This window comes from Lissotriton vulgaris, unplaced genomic scaffold, assembly GCF_964263255.1.
Source record: "Lissotriton vulgaris unplaced genomic scaffold, aLisVul1.2 SCAFFOLD_1621, whole genome shotgun sequence".
Classification (NCBI taxonomy): domain Eukaryota; kingdom Metazoa; phylum Chordata; class Amphibia; order Caudata; family Salamandridae; genus Lissotriton; species Lissotriton vulgaris.
Window position 1 is genome coordinate 315,628 of NW_028251953.1, and position 23,838 is coordinate 339,465.

The following is a 23,838-nucleotide window of genomic DNA, read 5'->3' on the forward strand; positions in this document are numbered from 1 at the left end:
TATTCCTGGATGTCCAAGAAACCACTTCCGTGCCTAGGAAAAAGTTCAACCTATCTGACATAGCAAGATCGCACAATACCGCCAAATATTCATGTCATTGATGGGCCTGAGGCAGACTGCCTTCTAAGTCTTCCTACTGCTGAATGACTGAAATTAGTGGATATACTGTACAAAGTTGATGATGAACTTGATTTTGTTCAGAAATTTCCCAAATTGTTCAAGGGGCTCGGAAAAATGGCTCATTGTCAGATCAGGCTACACATAAATGAACAGGTCACCCCGGTAGCCCAACACCACTGAAAGGTCCCTTTTCATCTTCAGCAAGCTGCAGAAAAGGAACTGCATGATCTACTCGAGGCTGACATCATTGAACGAACAGAAGGGCCCACACCATGGGTTTTTCCAGTAGTAGTTGTACCAAAGAAGGGAGAGCCTGACAAAGTCCGTTTGTGTGTGGACATGAGGGCACCTAACACTGCCATTGAGAGGGAACGACACCCAGTAAAGTACCTCACATCAGTGATATGATTGCCTTCATAAATAGTGCCAAGATATTCTCCAAATTAGACCTTAACAAAGGTTATCATCAATTAGAACTGCATGAAAGATCCCGTTATATTACCACTTTTTCAACCCACATAGGCTTGCTCAGGTACAAAAGACTAAGCTTTGGGGTTTCTTCAGCGGCTGAAATCTTTCAGGAAACCATCAAAAAAATCATTCATCATATTCCAAATGCTCTAAATTATAGTGACGATATCCTGATTTATGGATCAACAACATAAGAACATGACACCGCCCTGGACCGCGTCAGTCACGCCCTCATGGAAGCCAATCTGACGCTACACAAAGAAAAATGTGAGTTTCACAAGTCAACTCTGAAATTCTTTGGGCACATCTTCTCTGGTGCAGGTATGAGAACTGACTCCGAAAAAGTGGCTGCCCTTAAGGACACTCCCAGTCCCCGTGCGTTCATTCTTGGGGATGGCAAGTTACTGTGCCCAATACATCCAAGATTATGCGACCATCAGCTATCCCCTCAGAAAACTTACCAAACAAGGGCATCCGTTTCAGTGGTCCTCCCGATGTGAACAAGCCTTCTAAGAAATCAAAATGGCGGTCAAGTCAGCAAACAACATGGCTTATTTTGACCCAAAAAAGAAGACTGAGATCACGGTTGATGCTGGTCCTGTAGGACTGGGGGCTATCTTAGCTCAATACAACACAGACAGTGATCAACGATATATGAATGTATGACATTACAACGCATGCTTTTACATCGCATGCTTTTACAACACGGTTTTTACAACGCATACCATTACAACGCATAGTGCTTTTAGGCGCTGGATAGTGAATTGTTTAATTTACTATTCCAACTCCAGTCCCCGTGGATAGTAGGGAAGGTGTTGGATAGTACATTAAACCCATTCCCTATCCTAGAGCGCCCCCCCCCAGCGCAATGCGTTGTAATGGTTTGCGTTGTAAAAGTTGCATTGTAAAGGCACTGCGTGGTAAAAGTTGCGTTGTAAAGGTTGTTTACCACGATACATCATTGCTTATGCCAGCCGAAGCTTAATGGACACTGAGAGAACATATTCTCAACCAGAGAAAGAAAGATTGGCCGTTGTGTGGGCTTGCAAGCATTTTCACATATTCATATATGGCAAACACTTTACTTTAATCACGGATCATCAAGCTCTAATCACAATCTTTGGCAATCCCAGGGCCAAAATGCCACCAAGGATAGAGAGATGGGGTATTCGTCTCCAAGAGTACACATACACCATTGTGAATAAGCCAGGAAAAGCTGCAAACCCTGCTGACTACATGTCAACACAGCCCAAGGAAACAACCAAGTCCAGACCATCAATAGCCGAGGAATATGTACACTTTGTAGTAGCTCATTCAAGACCTCGGTCAGTTCCTCTTGAAGCCATCTGCGATGCCACTCGAGATGACAGTACGCTGCAAGATATAAAACGCTGCATACAGACAAGCAGATGGCGACCAAGAGCAAGATGAACAGATTGACGTACAAGAACTGCATGTGAAAGAGGAACTGTCGATTTCTGCCAATGGCCTGATACTACAAGACAATCGGCTAGTCATCCTGAAGCAACTGCGTCAAGGAGTCATTAACCTGCGCATGAAGGTCATCGAGGCATTGTAGCCACTAAGCAAGCATTGAGAGAGAGAGTCTGGTTCCCGCTGCTAGACCAAATGGTTGAGCTCACGCTAAAAGACTGCCCCCAGTGTCAACTGGTAAGTCGACCTGAGTCACCCGCACCCTTGCAGATGTCCCCACTGCCGGCAGGTGTTGGGCAGCATGTTGCAGTGGATTTCTTTGGGCCATTTAAATCTAGCCAGTACACTCTAGTCATCATGGATGAATACTTACGTTTTCCCATTACACGTTTTATCACATCAACTAAAGCTTCCAGTACCATACCTATTTTGGATGAAGTGTTTGCAGCCTGGGCATTCCAAAAGTCGTGAAGACTGACAATGGGCCCCCATTTAACAGCCAGGATTTCGCAGACTTTGCAAAGTATCTCAATTTCAGACACCGTAAGATCACTCCCCTATGGCCACAGGCCAAAGGTATGGTCGAAAGGTTCATGTCCACACTCAAGAAAACTATTCAACAAGCTGAGCTATCTCGGAATGATACTCAAGTAGCATTAAATGAGGTATTGCGAGCATACCGAAACACGCCTCATTCCACCACTGACAAATGTCCGCAACCTTCATGCTGGGTCGGTCAGTGCGCACCAGAATACCCATGGTAGAATGGACTGATGGACTGGCACCTCGCAACTCCGAGCATGCAGAGGTTGCTGTCAGTGACCAACTGAAAAAAGAAAAGATGAAGGCCTATGCTGATAACCGAAGGAGAGCTGCACCCTCATCGATCCAGGAAGGAGACTGGGTGTTAGTTCAACAGGAACAACAAAAGAAGACAGATTGCCGCTATCATGATAATCCTGTGATGGTGACACGACAGAAGGGAACTATGATTACTGCAGAGTCTGATGACAAAAGAATTACTCAAAATGTGTCACATTTTCAGAAGTGTACTCTTAAAGTCAAAGAGATGTTGAGCAGTCCTGTTAGTGGAGAACCAGGAAATAACGGGACCAGTGCCATTGACCGGCTCGCGTCTCAGAGCGCTGACAGAGAAGAGTCGAATCCTCCGGAGACACCTCTGCGGGCACGACAAACTATTCGCAGACCGATTCGTCTGATTGAAGAACTGTAACTATGTTTATGATTTATATGTGTTCATAATTACAAGTAAGCTGTGATTGTTCTTTGTCACCAAAGGGGGAGGTGTAACGTAGTGAGAAGGGCTGGGCGCTAGGACCTGCTCGGCCATTTGCAAATGTATGAATGAGGGGGCGGAACAGGAGGAGCCTCTAAGGGGAGCAGGCAGATAGTAGGAAGAGCTTGAAGGAGTAAGATGTAATAAAGAAGCTCTTGACCTAACCTCCCGTGTCGGTGTTGTTTGTGACTCATGGATACGACACCCCCCATCTATGCCCCAGCCCCCAAAGGTCTTAGGAGGGCCCTGGCAATAACCCACCGAGTAGGGGTGCTAGATTCCATCCATGGGTTCCCACTGCCAAAGGCTGCGGTGCCCACCAGAAAACCCACTGGAACCTTCCGGGGTTCCGCCGCCCGCGAAGCAAGACAAATGGGTGGGATGCAGCGCAGAAATCTGAGGGGAGCCTTTCCGACCAGTTCCTAGGGGCCTGTATGCCACCAAATCTCGACACTGTTCACCCCCCTACTACTAGCCGCAACTGGTGATGCATTATGTTTACGGTGAGATTGTAGTGAAAAAAAACAGGTTTGAGGCCTTGTTGATAGTGTTTATATACCAGTTCATTTATCTAGACTTGGCTTTTATTTATTAATACTTTGATATGCTACTCCTGCTGAAGTTGTGATATGTTTACAGAATGGCAGAGTTAGGTTTGAAACCTCCACGTGAGTGGTTGTTAGGAAGAGCGAAGAATATAAATACTTAGCTTTTTGAGAAGAACACATATATATATTTTTGTTTTTGTAAAAAGATAAAGCTGATGAGTTAAAATTCCTGGGCTCCAAGGGCTACCTCCTATTCACTTTTAAAAATGATGGAAAATCCAAAACAAAGCAGGTTATTCTTCACAAATGATTTCTGACAATTTTCAGGCCCTCAAAATACAAAAGCTACATTATATTTTTAGAGAGCTCAAATCTTGTTGTGTGAATGTGTTACAGCCATATGAGGATGTGAAGTTGTAACCTCTTTTACTGCAACAGCACGAGGACATCAAGTATTCAAGCTCCCATGCTAACAGATAAATTGTAGTTTAATAACATGAATGGACCAGTCTATTTACTGTGGTTGCCAGTATATGATAGACATACAGACTCAAAAACTGTGCCTCGCTCTTTCCACTCTTATGTCTCTAAACTGGTGTGATACTGAATATGTGATTCTTATAAAGATATGACATTAATTTCACCAGGACTAATTTACCACTCTAAATACATGTCCGATATGACTCATTGATTCAACCCTTAAGTTAGTACTTCCTGATTTTTCAAATGGTCCTGTTAAGGCAGATGAGTGGAAGATAAGATGTGAGTCCAGCATTTAAACCCACATAGTGCTGTTAAAGCAGATAAGTGTTAGAGAGGTATGAGACAAGCGTTTCATGTGCGCAACAGTTTCCAGAAGGCATACAGTCAAAGTCAAGCCTTTCAACCCAAACAGTGCTTTTAGGCAAACGAGAGTAAGTGGGAAGTGAGACAAGCTTTTGACAGTAGGTAGGAGGTTACATTGCAGTGATCTAATCTGCCTACCAGTGGTTTGTGATGTCACTTGTCAATTGTAATAAATCATTACAAGAGGCTAGAGTTTTTTGTATATTAAAAGTTAATTGAATATGAATTTTCTGATTACTAATATGGTGGATTATGTTAATCCGGTGGATTGTATTTTGTATTTAGAGTTTTCTCGAGAAATTGGAGGTTTCCAGTTCCTTTAAAAAATATAAGCAAGCAAGGCCTGTGAGCAAGGCCTGTGACACCGTGTTTTGTGTCTGTAGTTGTAGGTCTGCCGATCATGGATATTGCTATTTTAATGTTAGCCTTATGCCATGTGTGCTACATGGAATCATGGGAGCCCCGTTAATGTGTAGCACTGTGCACGCCCACGTTAGTGACACCCCAGTGTGATGCTAGCACTGAGCAGCACCCTCTCAGCATAGAAATGGCCATATGCACAAAAGTCCTGCAATAAAGCAAGTCAGCATATGCATGTGCAGTGTTAGAAGTGTCTGAGTGTCTGATTCTACACGAGAACAGAGGCTGCCATCTACTCTGTGCACCAGTTTACTAGTGGGGATTCTGCCCCCTAGGTGGACCCTCGTTGGTAAATATTTGACTGGTTGATGTGTGAGGACTTGATGAATTGAAGCCCTTTGAAGCTTTATAATAATTAGATATTTTCATGATTCACTTTGGTGTCTGCAGGGCTTTAAGTGGGACGAAAAAAATGAGGGGGTCTCTCATAGGGGCAGCCGATGTAATTATGAGTGTGGCTTACAACTGTTAAGTTAAAAATCTGTACTTAGCATAGTGTGCTGCCCCACTGGTATTGGGCTTCTTCTGTCATTGCCTCCAGATATATAATATGAATGACATTAAACCTACAGCCAGCCAGGACTATAGGCTTTGTCAATGGTTGTAAGTTGCATAAGATAAACAAGAACAAACTGCAGCATTTTCATTACTATATACAAGGAAAACATAGGTGGTTCAGAGATGTGTTACAGGTGGGAAACACTCAGAGGGCCTGTTTCTGTTGGTTGTATGTGCTTGTCTTGGGGGTCATTTTGCAAGAAGATAAGTTTGAGGATTGGGCACTTTTTTGATTTGATTCTGTTTTCTTCACACTTGTGCTTCAAAATGCTATATTTGGATCCCCCTTTTTTCAACAATTTGCAGTAAATATGTGGTGTAAAACCCACCTTGTGAATCCAATTTTGTAAACATTTCTTGGAGGGGGGAGAAGCTCCCCGCACCCTCATTTTGCAGTTCGGGCACGCTCGCTTCGCTCACTCGAATATTACATTAGGGTACAGCATTTTTCGCCCCACCACTTTCAAAATCCACCAGCGGCCACTGAATTCTCATAAATATTGTGCTTTAATAGCCAACTACTGCAACACTAGAGTTAAAGCAGAGGCTATTTCAATATCGGATGATGAGTGAATGCAGTACATTTTCCAATTATATGCCATTAATTTAAGCTGCAGAGACCAGTTTGTCCTTAGTGTTGAAACAGACTCACTGGAAATATATGGGCGCCTTCCTATGAGGAGATTGAGAGATTCATTAAGGCTTCAAGAACTTTAGGTGCTACGGGCCCTGAAGAACTCCTGATAGCACGCTTTAAACATGAAGCCGCCTTATGGGAAATCTCTTTATGTCCACTGTTCCAGTACAGCTATCTGTCCGGCGATAGTCCATCTTCTTGAAAGGGAAGTATTGTTGTACCCAAATGTAAAAACAATTTGAAACCCTCTTCTGCCAGCTACAGACAAATCACCCTCCTGATGTGACTGGCAAAATCTTTGCCAAAAGTATACTACTTCACCTTCTGGAATAGGAATTTAGAAAAACCTCATGCCTGCTGAGTAGGCTGGTTTCCATAAGAATTGTGATACACTTAATAATATCACAGCCCTACAAACCCTGATTGAACAGTACCCCTTGGCTAGGGGCATGCACACGTATTCTACTTTTATTGATTTCTCCTCAGCGTTCAACAGGGTTGACGAGGGATGCTGTGGAGAAAACTGTCTGCACTTGGGATTCCTGCTCATCTCCGAGGTTAATAATTGACTTGCACTTTTCTACTTGGACTCAGGTCCTGATGGGAGGGAATAAAGGTTTTTCCAGTGAAGTGGCGACAAATAATGGTCTAAAGCAGAGGTGCCTGGTTACACCTCTTCTTTCCTCACTCTACACTCATGATTAGCCTCATAGAGTTGGTCAGACAAAGGTAGATTCACCTAAATTAGGTTTAAGGAATGTTGGTTCATTGTATTCACCAATGTTATTGCGTGTTTACACTCAATAAGGTTGTAAATATTCTCAGTGAATGATGTTTTGTATTTGATTTGTTAATTACACAGTTTTAGTTCATCTGAGGGATACCTTTATGGATAAACCAATTTATCTTTCAACAGTAGTGGTATGTTTTTCTTTTTTGCTTTAATTTTGTTGCATTGAAGGTGAGGATGAATTGCTCTATTCTTTATATGGAACTCTGTTGAGTTCAATATTACAATAAATAAGAATGTAATTGAATTACAAACGCCTATTATTCATATTTTGGGAGATCATCTTTGTCACATATGTTATTTTAGGTTATGTTAGGTTGTCTTGTAAAGCGCATGGCTACCCCAGCAATGGGGCGTCCCAGCGCTGTAGACCGCTGGGGAACCCGTCCTGGCTTTCCCTGTGAGATGGTCCCTACTGGGTATCTCCAAGGTGAAACCAGGCATCCCCGGCGTATGTGGGGGGCCGTTGTGGAGATGAGGCAAGCTAATGTCCACAGTTGCCGAGTGTGATCCCTGGTTAGAGTAGGCACCGAAGCGAGAATTACCGAGTCCGCTGACCCTGGTCCACAACCCTGCCGCGTCGGGAATTGAACCCTGGTCCCGGGCCGTCCTCTGCTTCCAGGTCTGCCGCCACTAACCAGTGAGCCACTCCACTCCACATCCCTCCAAGGACTTGTTCTGTGACTGTCACAGGCACAAATTACATTGTAAACACTATTAAACAAGTTCATCCTTGTATTTGGAACAAGTAATTATTTTTGGGGAATTCCTAAACATTTTCAGAAGTACTCTTAGAAAGCAAATGATGCTGAGAACCACTTCTTCTGCATTTTCACCAATACTGGAGTTGTTTTCTGCACACCTGCACTCTGGAAGTGAATTTACTCTTGCTCATGACTGATGAAAATCTTCACCATTTAAAAGGTGGAAATGAGTCAGCAAGATCTTGTCAATGTCCACAAACAAGTATGCTTAATATGAAGAAAATCTTATTTTTAAAGTTGTTTTACACATTCAAATAAGTCTGAGGATTGGACACCCTGCGTAGCCTGCTAAGTGCACCCAGTCTCGTTACCTCATTGCCCTTAGAACTCCTGTCTCTATATTAATAGGGCTTGTACCTTGTGTCTCTTACTCCACAAGACCCTCACTCTGTAATACCATGTGCCCTTAGGTATTTTCTCCCTGGATCTCTCACCAGAAGTTATCACATGTCTCCTACATCTCCCACTTCCTAGATCCCTTGCACTGATTCACTGACATGTACCCCGCATGTCTCCCTACAAGTATCGCTCACACTGATGCGATCACATGTGCCCCGCATATATTCTTCCTGGATCCCTTATACTGATGCTATGACATGTGCATCTCATCTCTTCCTCCATGGATCCCTCGCACTGATACAATCACATGTGCCCTGCATCTCTTTCTCCATGGAACCCTTGCATGGATGCAATCAGATCTGCCCTGCATCTCTTCTTCCTGGATCCCTCACACTGATGCTATGACCTGTGCCTCTTATCTCTTCCTCCATGGATCCCTCGCACTGATACATACACATGTGCCCTGCATCACTTCTTCCTGGATCCTTCGCACTGATACAATCTCATGTGCCCTGCATCTCCTCCTCCCTGGATCCCTCACACTCATTCTATCACAAGTGCCTCACATCTCCCCCTCCATGGATCCCTCACACTGATGCTATGACTTATGCCCACATATCTCAGTCCCTGATCCCTTGCACTGATGCTATGACATGTACCTGAAATCTCCTCCTCCATAGATCCCTTGTAGTAATGGTATCAGATATGCCCTGCCTGTCCTCCTCCCTGATCCCTCACACTAATACTATGACATGTGCCCGCATCACTTATTCCCTGGATTCCTCTCACACTGATGTAATCATTTGTGCATTATATCTCCTCCTCCATGGATCCCTTGCACTGATACAATCACATGTGCCCTGCATCTCCCCCTGTATGAATCCCTCACACTGATGTTATCTTTTGTTCCCCGCATCTCTCACTTCCTGGATCCCTGGCACTGATACTGTCACATGTGCCCTACATCTCTTCCTCAATGTATCCCTCGCACTGAGGCAATCACATGTGCCTGCATCTCTAACTCACGGGGGGCATATTACCAAGCAGGGCGATAGGCAATTATCGCCGCTTTAGCGGCCGTTTTCGCACGCTAAGCGGCGATAATTCTATCGCTCTATTAGCAAGCTGTCGCTAACAGCAGTTAGCGACAGCTTTAGGTGATAGCGAGGGGTTTGGGTCCCGCTTTGCATGTCAGCGATATTTATCGCTAATGACATGGAAAGTGGGCGTACCCAACCTGTTAGCGACTGAAAGCAGTCATTAACGTCGCTATCGCCTATTAGCAAGGCATGCGTAGAGATGGAAATATTCCCGCTATTGCCAAAAACTAACACCTGCTCTGACCAGTTCTAAGCCATGTTATCCAATGGGAGGTGGATAACATGGCTAAGAGCATTTTGCCGCTAATGTGTGAATATCGCTCTATTCTCATCGATATTCACGCTATCGCTGGAAAATTTATCACTTTGGAGATAAACGTTGCTAATAGCACGTTATCTCAGCAATAATTTCCGGCGATGCTTAGCGATAAAAAATTTGTTGCTAAGCCTAGTTAGCGATAGATATCGCAAAGCGATGGTAATATGCCCCTGGATTTCTTGCTTGATGCTATCACATGTGCTCCCCTGTCTACCCCTCCATGGATCCCTCGCACTGATGTGATCACAAGTGCCCTACGTCTCTTCCTGCAAGTATTACTCAAACTGGTGCACTCACTTGTGCCCCACATCTCTCACTCCCTTGACCACGTGCACTGATGCTATGACAAATGCCCTTCATTTCATACTCCTCTTATCTCTCAAATGAGGATATAGTGGAGTGGTGTGGCTCACTGGTTAGAGGCGGCAGACCCGCCGGCAACAGAGAACGGACCGGGACCAGGGTTCAATTCCCGACGCGTCAGGGTCGTGGACCAGGGTCAGCGGACTCGATAATTCTCGCCTCGGTACCTACTCTAACCAGGGATCACACTCTGCAACTCTGGGCAATAGCTTGCCTCATCTCTACAACGGCCCCCCACATTCGCCGGGGATGCCTGGTTTCACCTTGGAGATACCCAGTAGGGACCATCTCACAGGGATAGCCAGGACGGGTTCCCCAGCGGTCTACAGCGCCACGACGCCTCAGGGCAGCAGTGCGCTTTACAAGACACATACATTTACATATAGATTTACATATACACGTTGTCTCTCAACCTGCTGCTTGTGTGATAATGTCACATTGGATATTTGCCTCTTCCCCGGTTTATTTCTCACAAAAGCCCTTCTTCGCCTCCTCTCCAGGTCCCTCGCTCTGTGTGCAGTGAGAGCTGTCCTCCTGGGTACAGGAAGGTCCCTCTGGAGGGTCAGCCCATCTGCTGCTACGACTGTGCCCTCTGCTCAGAAGGAGAGATTACCAACAAGAGTGGTAGGTGATAAAACACTGCATGCCAACCAATGATCCTTTCCAAAGGCCCAAAGGAGAAGACTTGCATATGTAAATTACTCACAAGTGTAAGTTACCTTTGTGAACCGCCTCCGTAGTTTGTATTTATGTAGTTTTCATATATTCACTGAGGCAAGAACACGGAAATAAAGTTATTTGAACAGAATTATACCATTATTTTAGGATCTGCCAAAGCCAGAGTTAGTCCATTGTTATCAACTAAACTGCATTCTCAATCCCTCTTCCTCTTCCGCTCTTTTGCTCTCTCCCTACCTACTCCCAACCAGTGCTGGCTTTAGAGTAGTGTGACCGACGTCATCGCGCCAGGTGCCAAGATCAAGGGTGCGCCCTCTGCATGGCAGGCTGAACCGATATTGGATCAGCCTGCAGAGATCTGTTTTTTGTCTAGTCACAGTTTTGACTCATGATAAGGTATACTAGGGCCACATGTACGACCAAAGCATTTTATGAGTACCAAATTGTGACATTTTGCGACTTGCAATTAGAAACTCACAAATGCAATATATAACAGTGTCCCAGACACTGTTTGGGAATCCCAATGGGGTTGCAATTGACCGGCCTCATCAATATTCATGAGGCAGGTTGTAATTTGTGACCCACAGGGAATGCCCTGTAATCACAGGGATGGTTGACTTCTGGGGTCAGCAGACAACCATGTCTGTTATTGATGTTTAAATAGAGCATTTTTTTCATTCAATGCAGCTTGTTTTCCTTAACGGAAAACTGGATGCATTTCAAAAATAAAAAATGAAAAGCTTCCTTTTAATTTTTTTTAACAATAGTCAGTGGTCAATGGAACCATTGCCTTCTCTTAAAAAATGTTGCCACTCACATTCGCAGCCTCCTTCATGGAGTTGGTAAATTATTAATGTTTTGCGACTACATTCCGCTCGCAAAACATTCATACGTGTCCCTGCGACTCGCCATTAGGAAGAGATGGACTTGGCATGCCCCTTCTTAATACCGGCTCGCAAACCCTATTTTGTGAGTCAGTAATAGCTGATAAATTTGCGAAATAGGGTTGGTACATGCCAAAAGGCATTTTAGCGTTCGCTAACTGCCCGATTCTCTGTTAGCGACCACTAAAACTTGTCATACATGTGCCTCTAGTGTTAATATTTCTGCTACAAAGCACAATGTGTGACAGATTAGTATTTTATTAGTAGGCATAGATTCAGAACCTTATTGTTTATTCCCCTCAATCTTCCAGTATTCTAATAACAATCATTGTGTTACACTTATGGTGCGGATTTACAAAGAGTTTGTTCTTGGTTTGCATCAGAAAAGTGGTGCAAACCTGGTGCAAAGTATTGTTTTGAGACTTACTTTCCAGTGCAGATCCTGAATTAAGTTGGAGAGTAACCCTAAGTAGTATGAAGTAGCACTATGAGCTAGTTTACGCCATGGAGGCAAACCATGGGTGGTACATGGATGTTTACATGCACTCACCCATGGATGTTGACACTAATCCATATCTTTTAACTTTAATAAAAGGGATAGGCATCAAACAAATATACATTTCAAATCAGGTGTAAAGTTAGAGAAAATATTTCCACATGTGCATGTGTGCTGCACCCTACATTAAGCATACAAAGTGGTAAAATGTTAAACTTTGAATTGTGTGCTGGAAGGGTACACTTTCAGCATGCATTGGCAGAAGGCAGTTCAGGTACCCAAGTACTAGAGGACAGAGCAAAAGCACCATATCTTAATAACTTTGGTTGCTGCTTATGGGAAAAAAAGTCTGGCTAATTATATAGCGAAGGCGGGGGGGGGGTAGGGGGGGTAGGGGGGGGTTAGGAAGCAAAAAAAGTTCACACCCAAAAGAGTAAGTCAGAAAGCAGTTGTAAATGCATTCCAGATTAGCCTGTATTAAACCCAGCATCAAAAGTGGCCAAAAACTAGTACTTCAACAACCCTCTATCCATATTAAAAGAGACAGGGACTTATAATAACACCACATAGTAAATATTGTTAAAATAAAATAATGTACCTAGATTTTTAAAACATATGTATAACTGTAATTTAATGTTAAATAAGTAATTTATTTTAAAATAATGATTTCTTTATTAGGATATAGTTAAACATTTTAAAGCTTAAAATAAGCATAACTTCATTATTTAAAAATAATTCCATTAAAATTAATTATCTATACTAATATAATAAAGAGAGAGCCCAAACCTTTGAGGCGGGTAATCTCAGGAACCACAGCACCAATCACAACAACCAATACAGCGTTGGAAAGGGCAGTTGCAGCAGAAGGACATAGGCTATGCAGACGCCCACCATATACATTTAAAAGGTAAGAGAACCGTGCCAGCAAAGTAGTCCCTTGTGGGCGTGTCTGCATTGTGCTGGGCGTGTGCTGGGGGCGTGACAAATGCTGGGGGCGTGTGGTACATTCGCCCTTCATGCCATGTCTCATATCGTGTGCTGTGGGCGTGTGCTGGGGGCGTGGGCGGGACGCGGGATTACAGAAAAAAAAGCAAGCGTTGTGCCCAATATTTCATTGTTTTTTCTTCACAGGTTCTGTACATTCCAGCTCCGGGTGTCCACCCTGCTCCTTTAAATACCTCTGCACCCCATAATCATAACCCACCCTTACTCCTTAAAATACCCCAACATCCTTAAACACTAACCTATCTTAACCTTATAAATGTACCCCACAACCCAAACTTATCCCTAAACCCTACAAATACCCCTGTACCCCAAAACTCAAACCTAGCCCTGAACCCTATAAATACCCCTGTACCTCAAAACCCAAACCTACCCCTGAACCCTAAAAAATACCCCTGTACCCCAAAACCCAAACCAAGCCCTGAACCCTAAAAATACCCCTGTACCTCAAAACCCAAACCTACCCCTGAACCCTAAAAATACCCCTGTACCCCAAAACCCAAACCTACCCGAGAACCCTAAAATACCCCTGTACCCCAAAACCCAAACCTACCCCATAACCCTAAAAATACCCCTGTACCCCAAAACCCAAACCTAGCCCTGAACCATAAAAATAACCCTGTACCCCAAAACCCAAACCTAGCCCTGAACCCTAAAATACCCCTGTGTCCCAAAACCCAAACCTAGCCCTGAACCCTAAAAATACCCCTCTACTCCAAAACCCACCCTTAGCCCTGAACCCTAAAAATACCCCTGTACCTCAAAACCCAAACCTAGCCCTGAACCCTTAAAATACCCCTGTACCCCAAAATCCAAACCTAGCCCTGAACCCTAAAAATACCCCTGTACCCCAAAACCCCTACCTATCCCTAAACCCTAAAACTACCCCAGTACCCCAAAACTATATCTGAACCCTTAAAATACCCAAACACCCCAAAACATATACCTCAGTACCCCAAAACATATACCCCTATACCCATACTTACCTTATCCAAACATTAAAAAAAATATGCTTTTACCATTCATGCATTTACAGCGAATTTCGTTGTAAATGTGTACGTGGTAAAGCATATAAAATGTAATGCCATGCGTTATAATGCCATTGCGGAGTCATAGTACTTTCGTAATGAAAGTATGCGGAGTGATGGTATGCGGAAAGAAAGTTGCGGAATAATGGGTGTTTACCCTCCCCCGGTAAGTACATTGGTGGCACGGCGGCCCACATCTCCAGCAACATACTCATATTTTTTCACCACCGATTTGAAAAATGCAAAGGTCTCTCTCATTGATGGCCAGCACGGACATACACTTTTACACACCTCCCGCCACAAGTTCTAGAATTGCGAACTTTAGAGCTGGGGAGCTACGTTTGAATCTCGGCATCAGCTCAACATCCTGTGATTCCAGGCAAATCGCTTTGTCTCCACGTGCCTACCACAAATGAATGTGTTCTTCTGTAATGTAAATTGTGCTCATGCCATGTTGTCGAGTACGCGCTATATAATATTGCAAGGAAAAATAAAGTAGGGAAACTTGAGTTCACACACTACTGAACGCGCACTCTTAAGTGCATCAGCAGTGCACTGTGAATCGGAGCGTTTCACAGGTCTGTCACAGATAAGAAATGCTATCAAAATGAAATCCTACAAAACAATATACTACTGGCCGGCAGCAATCCATACCCGGACAAAGTTGGAACGGGCTGCTAGTATAGAATATTTTGGTAATGTTACTACATAAGATATGAATATCAACATGTTATTTGAGTAGGATTTATCAAATAAATTAAAAAATATACGTCCTTTAAAATTAATATATTCACATTTTTAAATATTTAATTCAAGACTAAGTTTATTGTGCTGTAGTAGTTTTTATTTTTCTCCACTGTTAAAGTACATGTATACACTTAATTTGCATTAATATTTAACATTGACATATTTACATCATTTATTTTAAAGGTTAATAAACAAAAATGTCCTAAACTTTACAATCAGGAGATCTCTGCCCTAGTGGCTATGACTTTGTTTCAAATGTTACTAGTAGCATCATTACATTCTTGAATTGAGGCTCTACCACCTGGTTTCAGGGGATAGGGACATGTAAGTTTAGACTATGTATTGTATATATACACAGAAATGGCGAATAGCCAAAGCTAGTAAATGTACTGCACGCTGCAAGTCTACATTAAAACATGTAGCTTTGTATATTTGATTTGTGAATAATGAGCATAGAGCCATTCTTACATTTTTGTGTGAATTTCATAATTTTGGTATTCACAATTTCCAAGTCAAATAACATTTTTTTAAACAAAATAAGGAAAAAACACAACCTAACAATTACATTTTAATTTAGCAATGAACACATTTAATTAAAGCCTGAGTTTAATTAACGTAAATTACATTTTAAATATATATTTTTAATATGGTAAATATTAATCTGTGGCAAGCACTGAATATAAAAAGGAAGCACTATGCCTGAAGAAGGCAGGAGGTAGGAGAGTAGAAACTAAACAATCGATTTGTCTCCAGGGTGTCCATGATAGCACTCAGTTTCTGTTGCATACTACAGAACTATGCACACCCACCTCATCTGCAGTACAGTACAGGGTACACTGCTAGTTGGGTGTAGGGGACCCTGAGTGGGTCTGCTGTGCATGTGTCAGTTTTTCTTGTCATCCTTAAGTGCATCAACGTGATGTTCCTAGGGACCGAAGCAATTTGCCCTAGATGCCAGCTAGGTGGTGAAAACATTTTGCATATGCTACGGCACTGTTGGACCCTCACAATGTATTAGGGAAAAGTGGAATGCCAAAGGCCAGAATCTCAATAGGACCCAGGCTGTCTGTTTACTGAGATTGTTCTCCACACCCCAATCCATTATTATCAGTTCCAAATTTGCAAACTTAGCACATGCCCAATGACACATCTATGTTATGAGAATCCCCTCCCAGTCCCTCCATACAGGGGTGGAGATGGAAATGTTTCAAATGGTCTGAATGTGAGAGCATTTTAATGTAGCTGGAAGTACCGAAAGGATGAGATAATACAGACCACACAGAGTCTTGGGATGTAGTACTGAAGGACTACCCTATTGCAGCTAACGCTGGCTACCTACTTTCGGCTCCTCTGATGAGAGTTGAGGCACCAATCTCTGCCGATTGGGTCTTTAGCCACATATTTACCACACTCTGATTTTCAATGACCAGGATGAAAACTCAACGTAATCACTTCCTGGCACCCTCTGCACTCTACCCCCTACATACTGGAATGATCTATCATATATATGAGTATGGTATCACCCCCCAGTGGATAATTGGGCCCTTATTTTTTCGGAATTTGGTGTAGGGGAGGAAAGTAAGTCACCTTGCTGTACTGCCTTACTCTAAAGTGCAAGGGCAGCATTGCACTGCATTTATGCAATACAGTGAATTCCTGTAATTTCTCACTACGTTGGTACAGTTTTGGCTGACTGGGGCAAACACAGCCACTGTTATGTCCCAACGTTGGGCACTATGTCATGTAGTTCCTACCAATCTGTAGGATCTGCATGTTTGCTGGACAACATAAACTTTGGGCGAGGTGCCTAGACTGAATCCGGGCACCCCCAGAGGATATGTTGGCCTATAGACCAGCTAGCTCACAGTGCCACCATAGACATCCCTAATCATACCAGGGAGATAATAGTTTCTGGCAACAACTGAACATGACGACCCTGACCCCTCAAGGATCATGGAACCTTTTGCTCAGTCATTGGTGTATTCTTGTGCTCGGAGAAATACACAGAATACACAATGGGACATTTTCAATATATTTATTAAACCAATGGTTTTCTGGTATAGAATACATGTGCTGCGATAATCAGTAGACAGAAGCAGATGAATGTGATTGCAAGCACCAAAAGCATAAATAGTAGATGCAGTTCTACCATGGTACTAAAACAATGCATATCTTTAGGGAAATATACCAAGCAATAATCTGTTGTACTACCAGCATGCAAAACCCTACTCTAAGTGTATCTAGAGTGTATGTAGGTGTGGAGCCAAGAATCCCCCCTGGGACGATCCAACACCATTACCTAGTGGGAGATAATGTAAGAGCCCATCTTGGTCACAAACTGGACACCCCCTCACAGAGATGTCAGGCCAGTGCGTGTGAAGTCTCAGCATGAAGGGACTCTTGGTTTCAGATGAATTGTCTCCCCTGCTAGAAAGCAGCCTTGCAATGTACATGGAGATTCCAAATGGTAGACGTAACATTGTTGTTGTCCACATCCGCAGACGATGGTTCCAGAGGACACCTCGAAGAAGGTTTATGGTGCAAAGGTGATCCCAAATAGTTGAATGACCTTTAAGGCTTTTATAAATATTTTAAAGGAAAGCTTACTTTGAAATGATTTTAAAGATGCTTTTAGATTAGATTTCATTAGGACATGTAAAATTCCTTCTTCTGGCTTCAATCACGGGTTATCCTCCTAAGCCCAAGAATTCTATAAAGAGCCTACGAATCATCATTGATAGGAATGCATCTCTGAAACCCCATCTGGGAGCAGTCAAATCTGCCTGCTTCTCTAAACTATGAAGAATTATGAACATTTGCATATTCTTCATTTTTGATACCCTGAGTCAGATTGTGCTGGCTTAAGTTATCACTACATTTGCCTATTCCCATTCCCTCTACCATGGCTAAAGGACTTAATCAATGATTGCAGCTGGTTCAAAAGAAGGCAGCAAGGATTATTTTTCAACAGCCTAGACCCTGCCACATCACCCCCTTATTGAAAAAACTCCACTGGTTTCCTTTGGAACAACACTTGATTTTTAAGTCAAGCTAACTCATTTTCAAATCTATTAATGGTAAATGCCCAGCCTTTATATCTTCTCGAGTTAAAACATGTATACCAAATTGCACCCTGAGATACAGGGACAATAATTTCCTCAGAATACCTTCATTACAAAGCAGGAGATTGGGTCAGTCTAGATTGTGTGGACCCCTCGAACTTGGAAATCTCTTACCCTGGAGATCAGATCTAATGCAAATTACATGCATTTCCATAAACTATTGAAGACTTGGCTCCTCCGACAAGCCTATGATTAAATTATCTCCAGCAGTATGCGGTCTTCTGCTGCCCAGCACCCAGGAACCTCACCAGGGATTTGGAGATTTATAAAACTCATATAATATAACTTGACAATTTTATTTTAAAAATGAAACTCATATACTAAAACATGACACTAAATAGTCACTTGTAGTTTGAGAATTATGAGTGGTTGAGGATCCAGGAGTCAGATAGGGAGCTCTGTGAAATTGTATTTTGAAATTTTTTATGAGGACTATTAGCAACAAATCTAACTAAGGAATACCTATCAAAACAGAGGTACATTAATTGATTACAATCTCTAACTGCTAGGAAATTAACACCAGAATGTTCAAGTATTTAGGTTGAAATTAGTTTTCAAAAAAGTGGAGCCGAATGAGTCGGGCCATATATATTCATTATTAAAAGGATATTGTACTCTATTTTGAGTTTTTCTGAAATCCACTATCCCGCAGAATCATTTTCTTGTGAAATAAAAGAAATAGGTAAATTCCTCTGACAAGTTATAGCAACACCATACTTATTAGAGACAGAGGAGGAGAAAAATACTTCACCGAACCATTGCTTCTTAAGTTTAACAACCTCAATATCAGAAAAATCTGTTTCTTGCAATAATACTAGCTGACCCTTAGGTCTAGTCAAATGAGACAAACCTATTTGACTCTTAATGGGTTTTTAAAACTCTTCACATTTTACATAATAATTCTAAGATTCATAACAAATAATGTGATTGAAAAACACTTGACCTAAATAAACACATATTATGTGTTAGATCTGGGGGTCTCTAGTTGGCAATGGTTATCGCCTTTGTCCAAATAGGGACCCTTACTTCTAAGTCAGGACAAGGGGATTACTCTCTTTAATAACCCCTGCTCACCCCCTTGGTAGCTTGACACGAGCACACAGGCTTATCTCAGAGGCAGTGTGTTAAGCATTTGTGAATATACACAGTAATACAGTGATAGCACTAAAGATGGACACAACACAGGTTTTATAAAAATAGGTATTATTTATATAGACTTAAACACAAGACCACAAATGACAAAAATCCACAATACTATACTAAAGGTTACTTAAAGGATGATAAAAGTCTCTTAGTTCAAGTTGTTGGCAAATGCGGCAAAGTTCTCAACAAAGTTCTTAGATGCGGCACGCAAAATAAACAAAAGGCTCGCAGAAGGGTAGATGCGTCGGTTCCATGACCCGGGGGAATGGTTGCGTCCTTCCGCAATGCTTGTGCAGAGTAGGGGACTCATCGTGAGCCTTACCGGTGCGGAGGTGATGCGTAGATTCTTGACCTGTTGCGGTGCGCAAGATGGCATCTTGATGCAATGCGATGCCGATGCGATGATCCAGTTGCAATGCGAGAAGATGGCGCCCTTGATGCGGCGATGCGATGACGATGCGATGACACCCTGGCAGCCTTGCAACGACTCTGTACTTTGGAGCCGTGACAGGCCCTGCGATGCGCTTCTCGGGTGACGCGATGACTGCTCTCTCGATGCGTCGCGCTTCTCCGGGATGCGAAAGCAGACAGCTTTGATGAACAGACGCTTCCAGGGAGATACGACAAACTCTCGCTTCTCCGGCGTTGCGATGATTTCAGCTGCGGCGGCGACATGCTTCTTCTCGATGCGTCGCGCTTCCAGCTCCCAGTGGCACGCAAGTGACTGGAATCAGAATTCCCAGCAAGGAAATTCAGGAGGGAGCTGGGGGTGAAGTCTTTTGGCCCTGAGACTTCAGCAGGAGGCAAGCACAGTTCAAGCCCTTGGAGAATATTCTGTAGATGAAAGTCCTTACAAAGTACTTCTCCTTTCCCTTGACAATGAAGCAACCACTGCAGGCCAACCCAGCAAACAGCACACTGGCAGAGGGGCAGTCCAAACTCCTGCAGCTTCCTTGGTTCTTCTCCTTGGCAGAAAGGTTTCTTCTTCCATAAGTGATCTAAAGTCTGTGGGACTGGGTCCCAATATTTATACCAAAACATCCTTTGTTCTCTGAAGACAGAGAGGCCTCTGCCTAGTTCATACCAGTTCCTGAGCACTGTGTTTACATGACTCTTCTCTTCCTTTCACTGTGCAGGGCAGAAACATCAGACGCCCCACAGGAGGTGGAACCAGCAAAAGGGAGGGAAGATGCAGCTCTGGAGCACTCTGTTGACAGGATTCCCCTTCTCCTTTCACTGTGCAGGGCAGAGACATCAAACAAGCCACAGGGGGTGGAACCAGCATTGTGGAGGGAAGGCCCAGCCCTATTCAGGTCCCAGGTGCACTCTCCCCCTCCTATCTGGAGGTAAATGTCCCTATTGACCACTGGGCAGTCCCAGACTGTCTCTTGGAATTTCCCCAGCCCTGTCACACACAGACCCAGGCAAGGAATACACAAGTCAGCAGAGGCGGGCTCAAATGGTTAGGCAAGTAAATACCTACTTTCTAAAAGTGGTATTTGCAAACACAGAATATTAAAATAAACTTTACTAAAAGATGTATTTTATTATTCTGAGTTCAGGCATACTAAACTCAAGTTTCTACCGTGTTCCCTGAGTCAGTTAGGATTGTAGGGATGTAACAATCTTCACTGCCCATCCTGGTCTATGAGAACAGGTAGCCTTCAATAGTGAGAAACGAAAATGGCTGAAATTCACTACTAGAACATGCTACACACATCAGAGCATGTCCTACCTTATACTTACAATGCACCCTGCCCTTGGGCCTACCATAGGGGTGTCTAATATGAAGCAAAGGGAAGGTTTAGGGACTGGCAAGTGGGTGCACTTGGCCAAGTCGACATGGCAGTCACAAACTACACACAGGCCTTGCAATGGCAGGCCTGAGACACACTTTACAAGCTGCTTCTGTGGGTAGCACAACCAGTGCTGCAAGCCCACCAGCAGCATTTGCTCAACAAGCCCTGGGCACACATGTGCACTGTACTAGGGGCTGACAGTAGATCAAAGAAGCCAATCATGGAATCCAATCAGTATATCAATTTAACATAGGGAGCACTTGCTCTGTGGCACTGATTAGCAGTGGCACAGGGCCCAAAACATACAACTAGCAAAAATATGTCAAAACAGAGGAGGCAATCCGTCAAAAATGGAAGGGAGACTCACGCCAATGATGTCAGGTCTAACATTATGTAACATGGAAGAAGAAAGAAAAACACGCAGAAGTAATATGAAAGAAAGAAAACTAGAAGTGGGGAACACACTAACAAAGAAATGAATGTGACAAAAAGGGAAAGAAAATTCCCTAGTCATTGTTGAAACAATGCAAATATGAATTGAAACACCCAGAAGGATGTAAGAGTTGTGGAACACCTACATTCAGAAGTGCAGACTGTGACTCTAATGGTTAGAAAAGGAATTACAAAATATATATATCAGAGTGATGAATGAAAAAGAAAAAAAAACACGAGGAAGTGCAAGAAAAATGGGCATCATGCAGCTCACTATTAAACAGTAGAAACATAGAAAAACAACATAATGGTCTCTGAAGGTACACATAATGACATACGGATAGATCAAAAATTAACTGGGAGATGAACAACAAGAGGATGTGGAAATAGGACAAGGAACTATTCACTAAACTAGTCTAAAATAATTTTTTTTAAAGCAATGAGATCCAATTTATGAATAGCCATGGGATCACCTAAAACCATGAAAGGAGAAACATATTAGATCCAATTAAACATTTCTTACGCAGATAAAAGAACTTGCAAAATCTTGAAGTAACAGAACAACCCAGTTCGATATCTTCAGTTCCATGCTGTCTGGTAAAATCTCTTAGCTCGACAGTTTCATCCCATGTAGAAGGCTTATCTTGGTACGTGAACTTGAAAAATCATGGATGCACTAAACTTTGTCCAGCCATCTTAGATTTGAGTTGTGGATGAAATAAAATAAGTTGTTTACTTCTAAGTGCTGTAGCATTTAAAACATCTTGAGAAAACAAGTACAATGCTCTAATTTTTAACTGCTGAAAGAACATCCATCAATTCTGTGAATTGCAGGAAGACAATGATCATGCTCCTAGGCCTTGTGCTAGATGTTTAAGAGATCTTAGGGCCCAGGCAATGAGCCCTTTCCATGCTGAGTGGCACATGATCTCTCATATCAAGAATAGCCATTTGTAAAAATGAGATCATGTTGGATCCTTCAGATCCCTCTTGTATACGCAGGGCCATCAGAATTATGCAGCAGGAGAGGGCCAACTTATGTGGCAGGGTTGACTAAATTGTGCAGCAATAAAAGGCTAAATATGCGACATAATACAGCACATTTTCTGATAGTATTACTTCATTATTTTGGCATCATTACATTTGTTACACTGTACAGTGCCTGGGCATAGGTTGCACCTCAATTTAATATCTCGACCATTACCGATAACACTCTCAGCACCGCTGAACACATGCACTTCCATATCCACACAGACCCCAACACCACCCTCAGAGGTACCCTCATCTACAGACCCCCGGACCCTGACCCAAATTCAGCGAATCCATTGCCGACTTCATCAGCATGCACGCCCTGACGTCCACCGACTACATCCTCCTTGGAGACATGAACTTTCACCAACAACCGACAGCAACTCCACCACCCTGATCGACAACCTCGGACTGAAGCAGCTCATTACAATGTTTACCCATTCCACCGGCCACACTCTCGACCCCGTCTCCTCCTCAAGCTCCCATGTCTCCTTCAGCCACACTACCAAACTCTTCTGGACCGACCACCGCTGCATCCACTTCACCTTCCAGAAACCCACCACATACCACTGCACCCAACTGATTCCCTGCTGCTGCTGGAGCAAAATCACGAAAGACCAACTACACGCAAATCTTGCTCTCAGCCCACCCACTGACACCTCCAACATCGACAACGCCGCCTGCAACCTCAGATGCTGGATCAACGACTGCACCAACACCCTCGCCCTGCTGAAGAAACCCACCGACAGAGACACCAGCAAGAGAGCTAGATGGTTCACCCCAGAACTCCTAGCCTCCAAGCGAACCTGCCGGAAACTAGAGAAGAAATGACACAATGAAAAGACACCGGACAGCCTTGCAACCCACAAAGACGCCATCTGCAAACACCATCACCTCATCAGGTCTGGCAAGAGGACTACCTTCAAAGACCGCTTCGATAACAATTCACACAACAGCAAGGAGCTCTTCAACTTTGTAAAGGAACTCTCCAACCCCAGCTCCAACACCAACGATATCCCGCCGTCGCACGCCCTGTGTGACTCTCTCGCCACCTTCCTCCACCGCAAGATCGCTGACACCCACGACAGCTTCAACGCCCAGACAGCCCCAACAGACATCGACATTCCAGACACCCCGCACAACATCGACCACGACCCCCTGCCAGCCAGGGCCAACACTATCAAGACCATGATCACAGTCCATTCCGGCTACCCGTCAGACCCACTCCCGCACCACATCTTCAACAAAGCCAGCAGCTCCATTGCACCCCACCTGTGCAACATAATCAATCTCTCCTTCGAGACCGCGACCTTCCCAGAGAACTGGAAACACGCCGAGATCAACACCCTATTCAAAAAACCTGAGGTGGACCTGAAAGACCTAAAAAAACTTCCAGCCCATCTCCTTGCTTCTGTTCCCAGCCAAGGTCATCGAGAAGATCGTCAACAGACAGCTTACCAGATACCTCAAAG

General features: G+C 43.5%; 1 protein-coding gene across 2 annotated transcripts in view; it reads left to right on the forward strand.

The window, feature by feature from the left end:
- Nucleotides 1-23,838, forward strand: part of LOC147662704 (vomeronasal type-2 receptor 26-like) — a 338,010-nt gene that overhangs the window by 223,641 nt on the left and 90,531 nt on the right. For both annotated transcript variants that reach the window (XM_086950960.1, XM_086950961.1), the window contains one exon: nt 10,507-10,630. In XM_086950960.1, the coding sequence (XP_086807086.1) occupies nt 10,507-10,630 (124 nt within the window). The remainder of the gene's footprint in view (nt 1-10,506; nt 10,631-23,838) is intronic.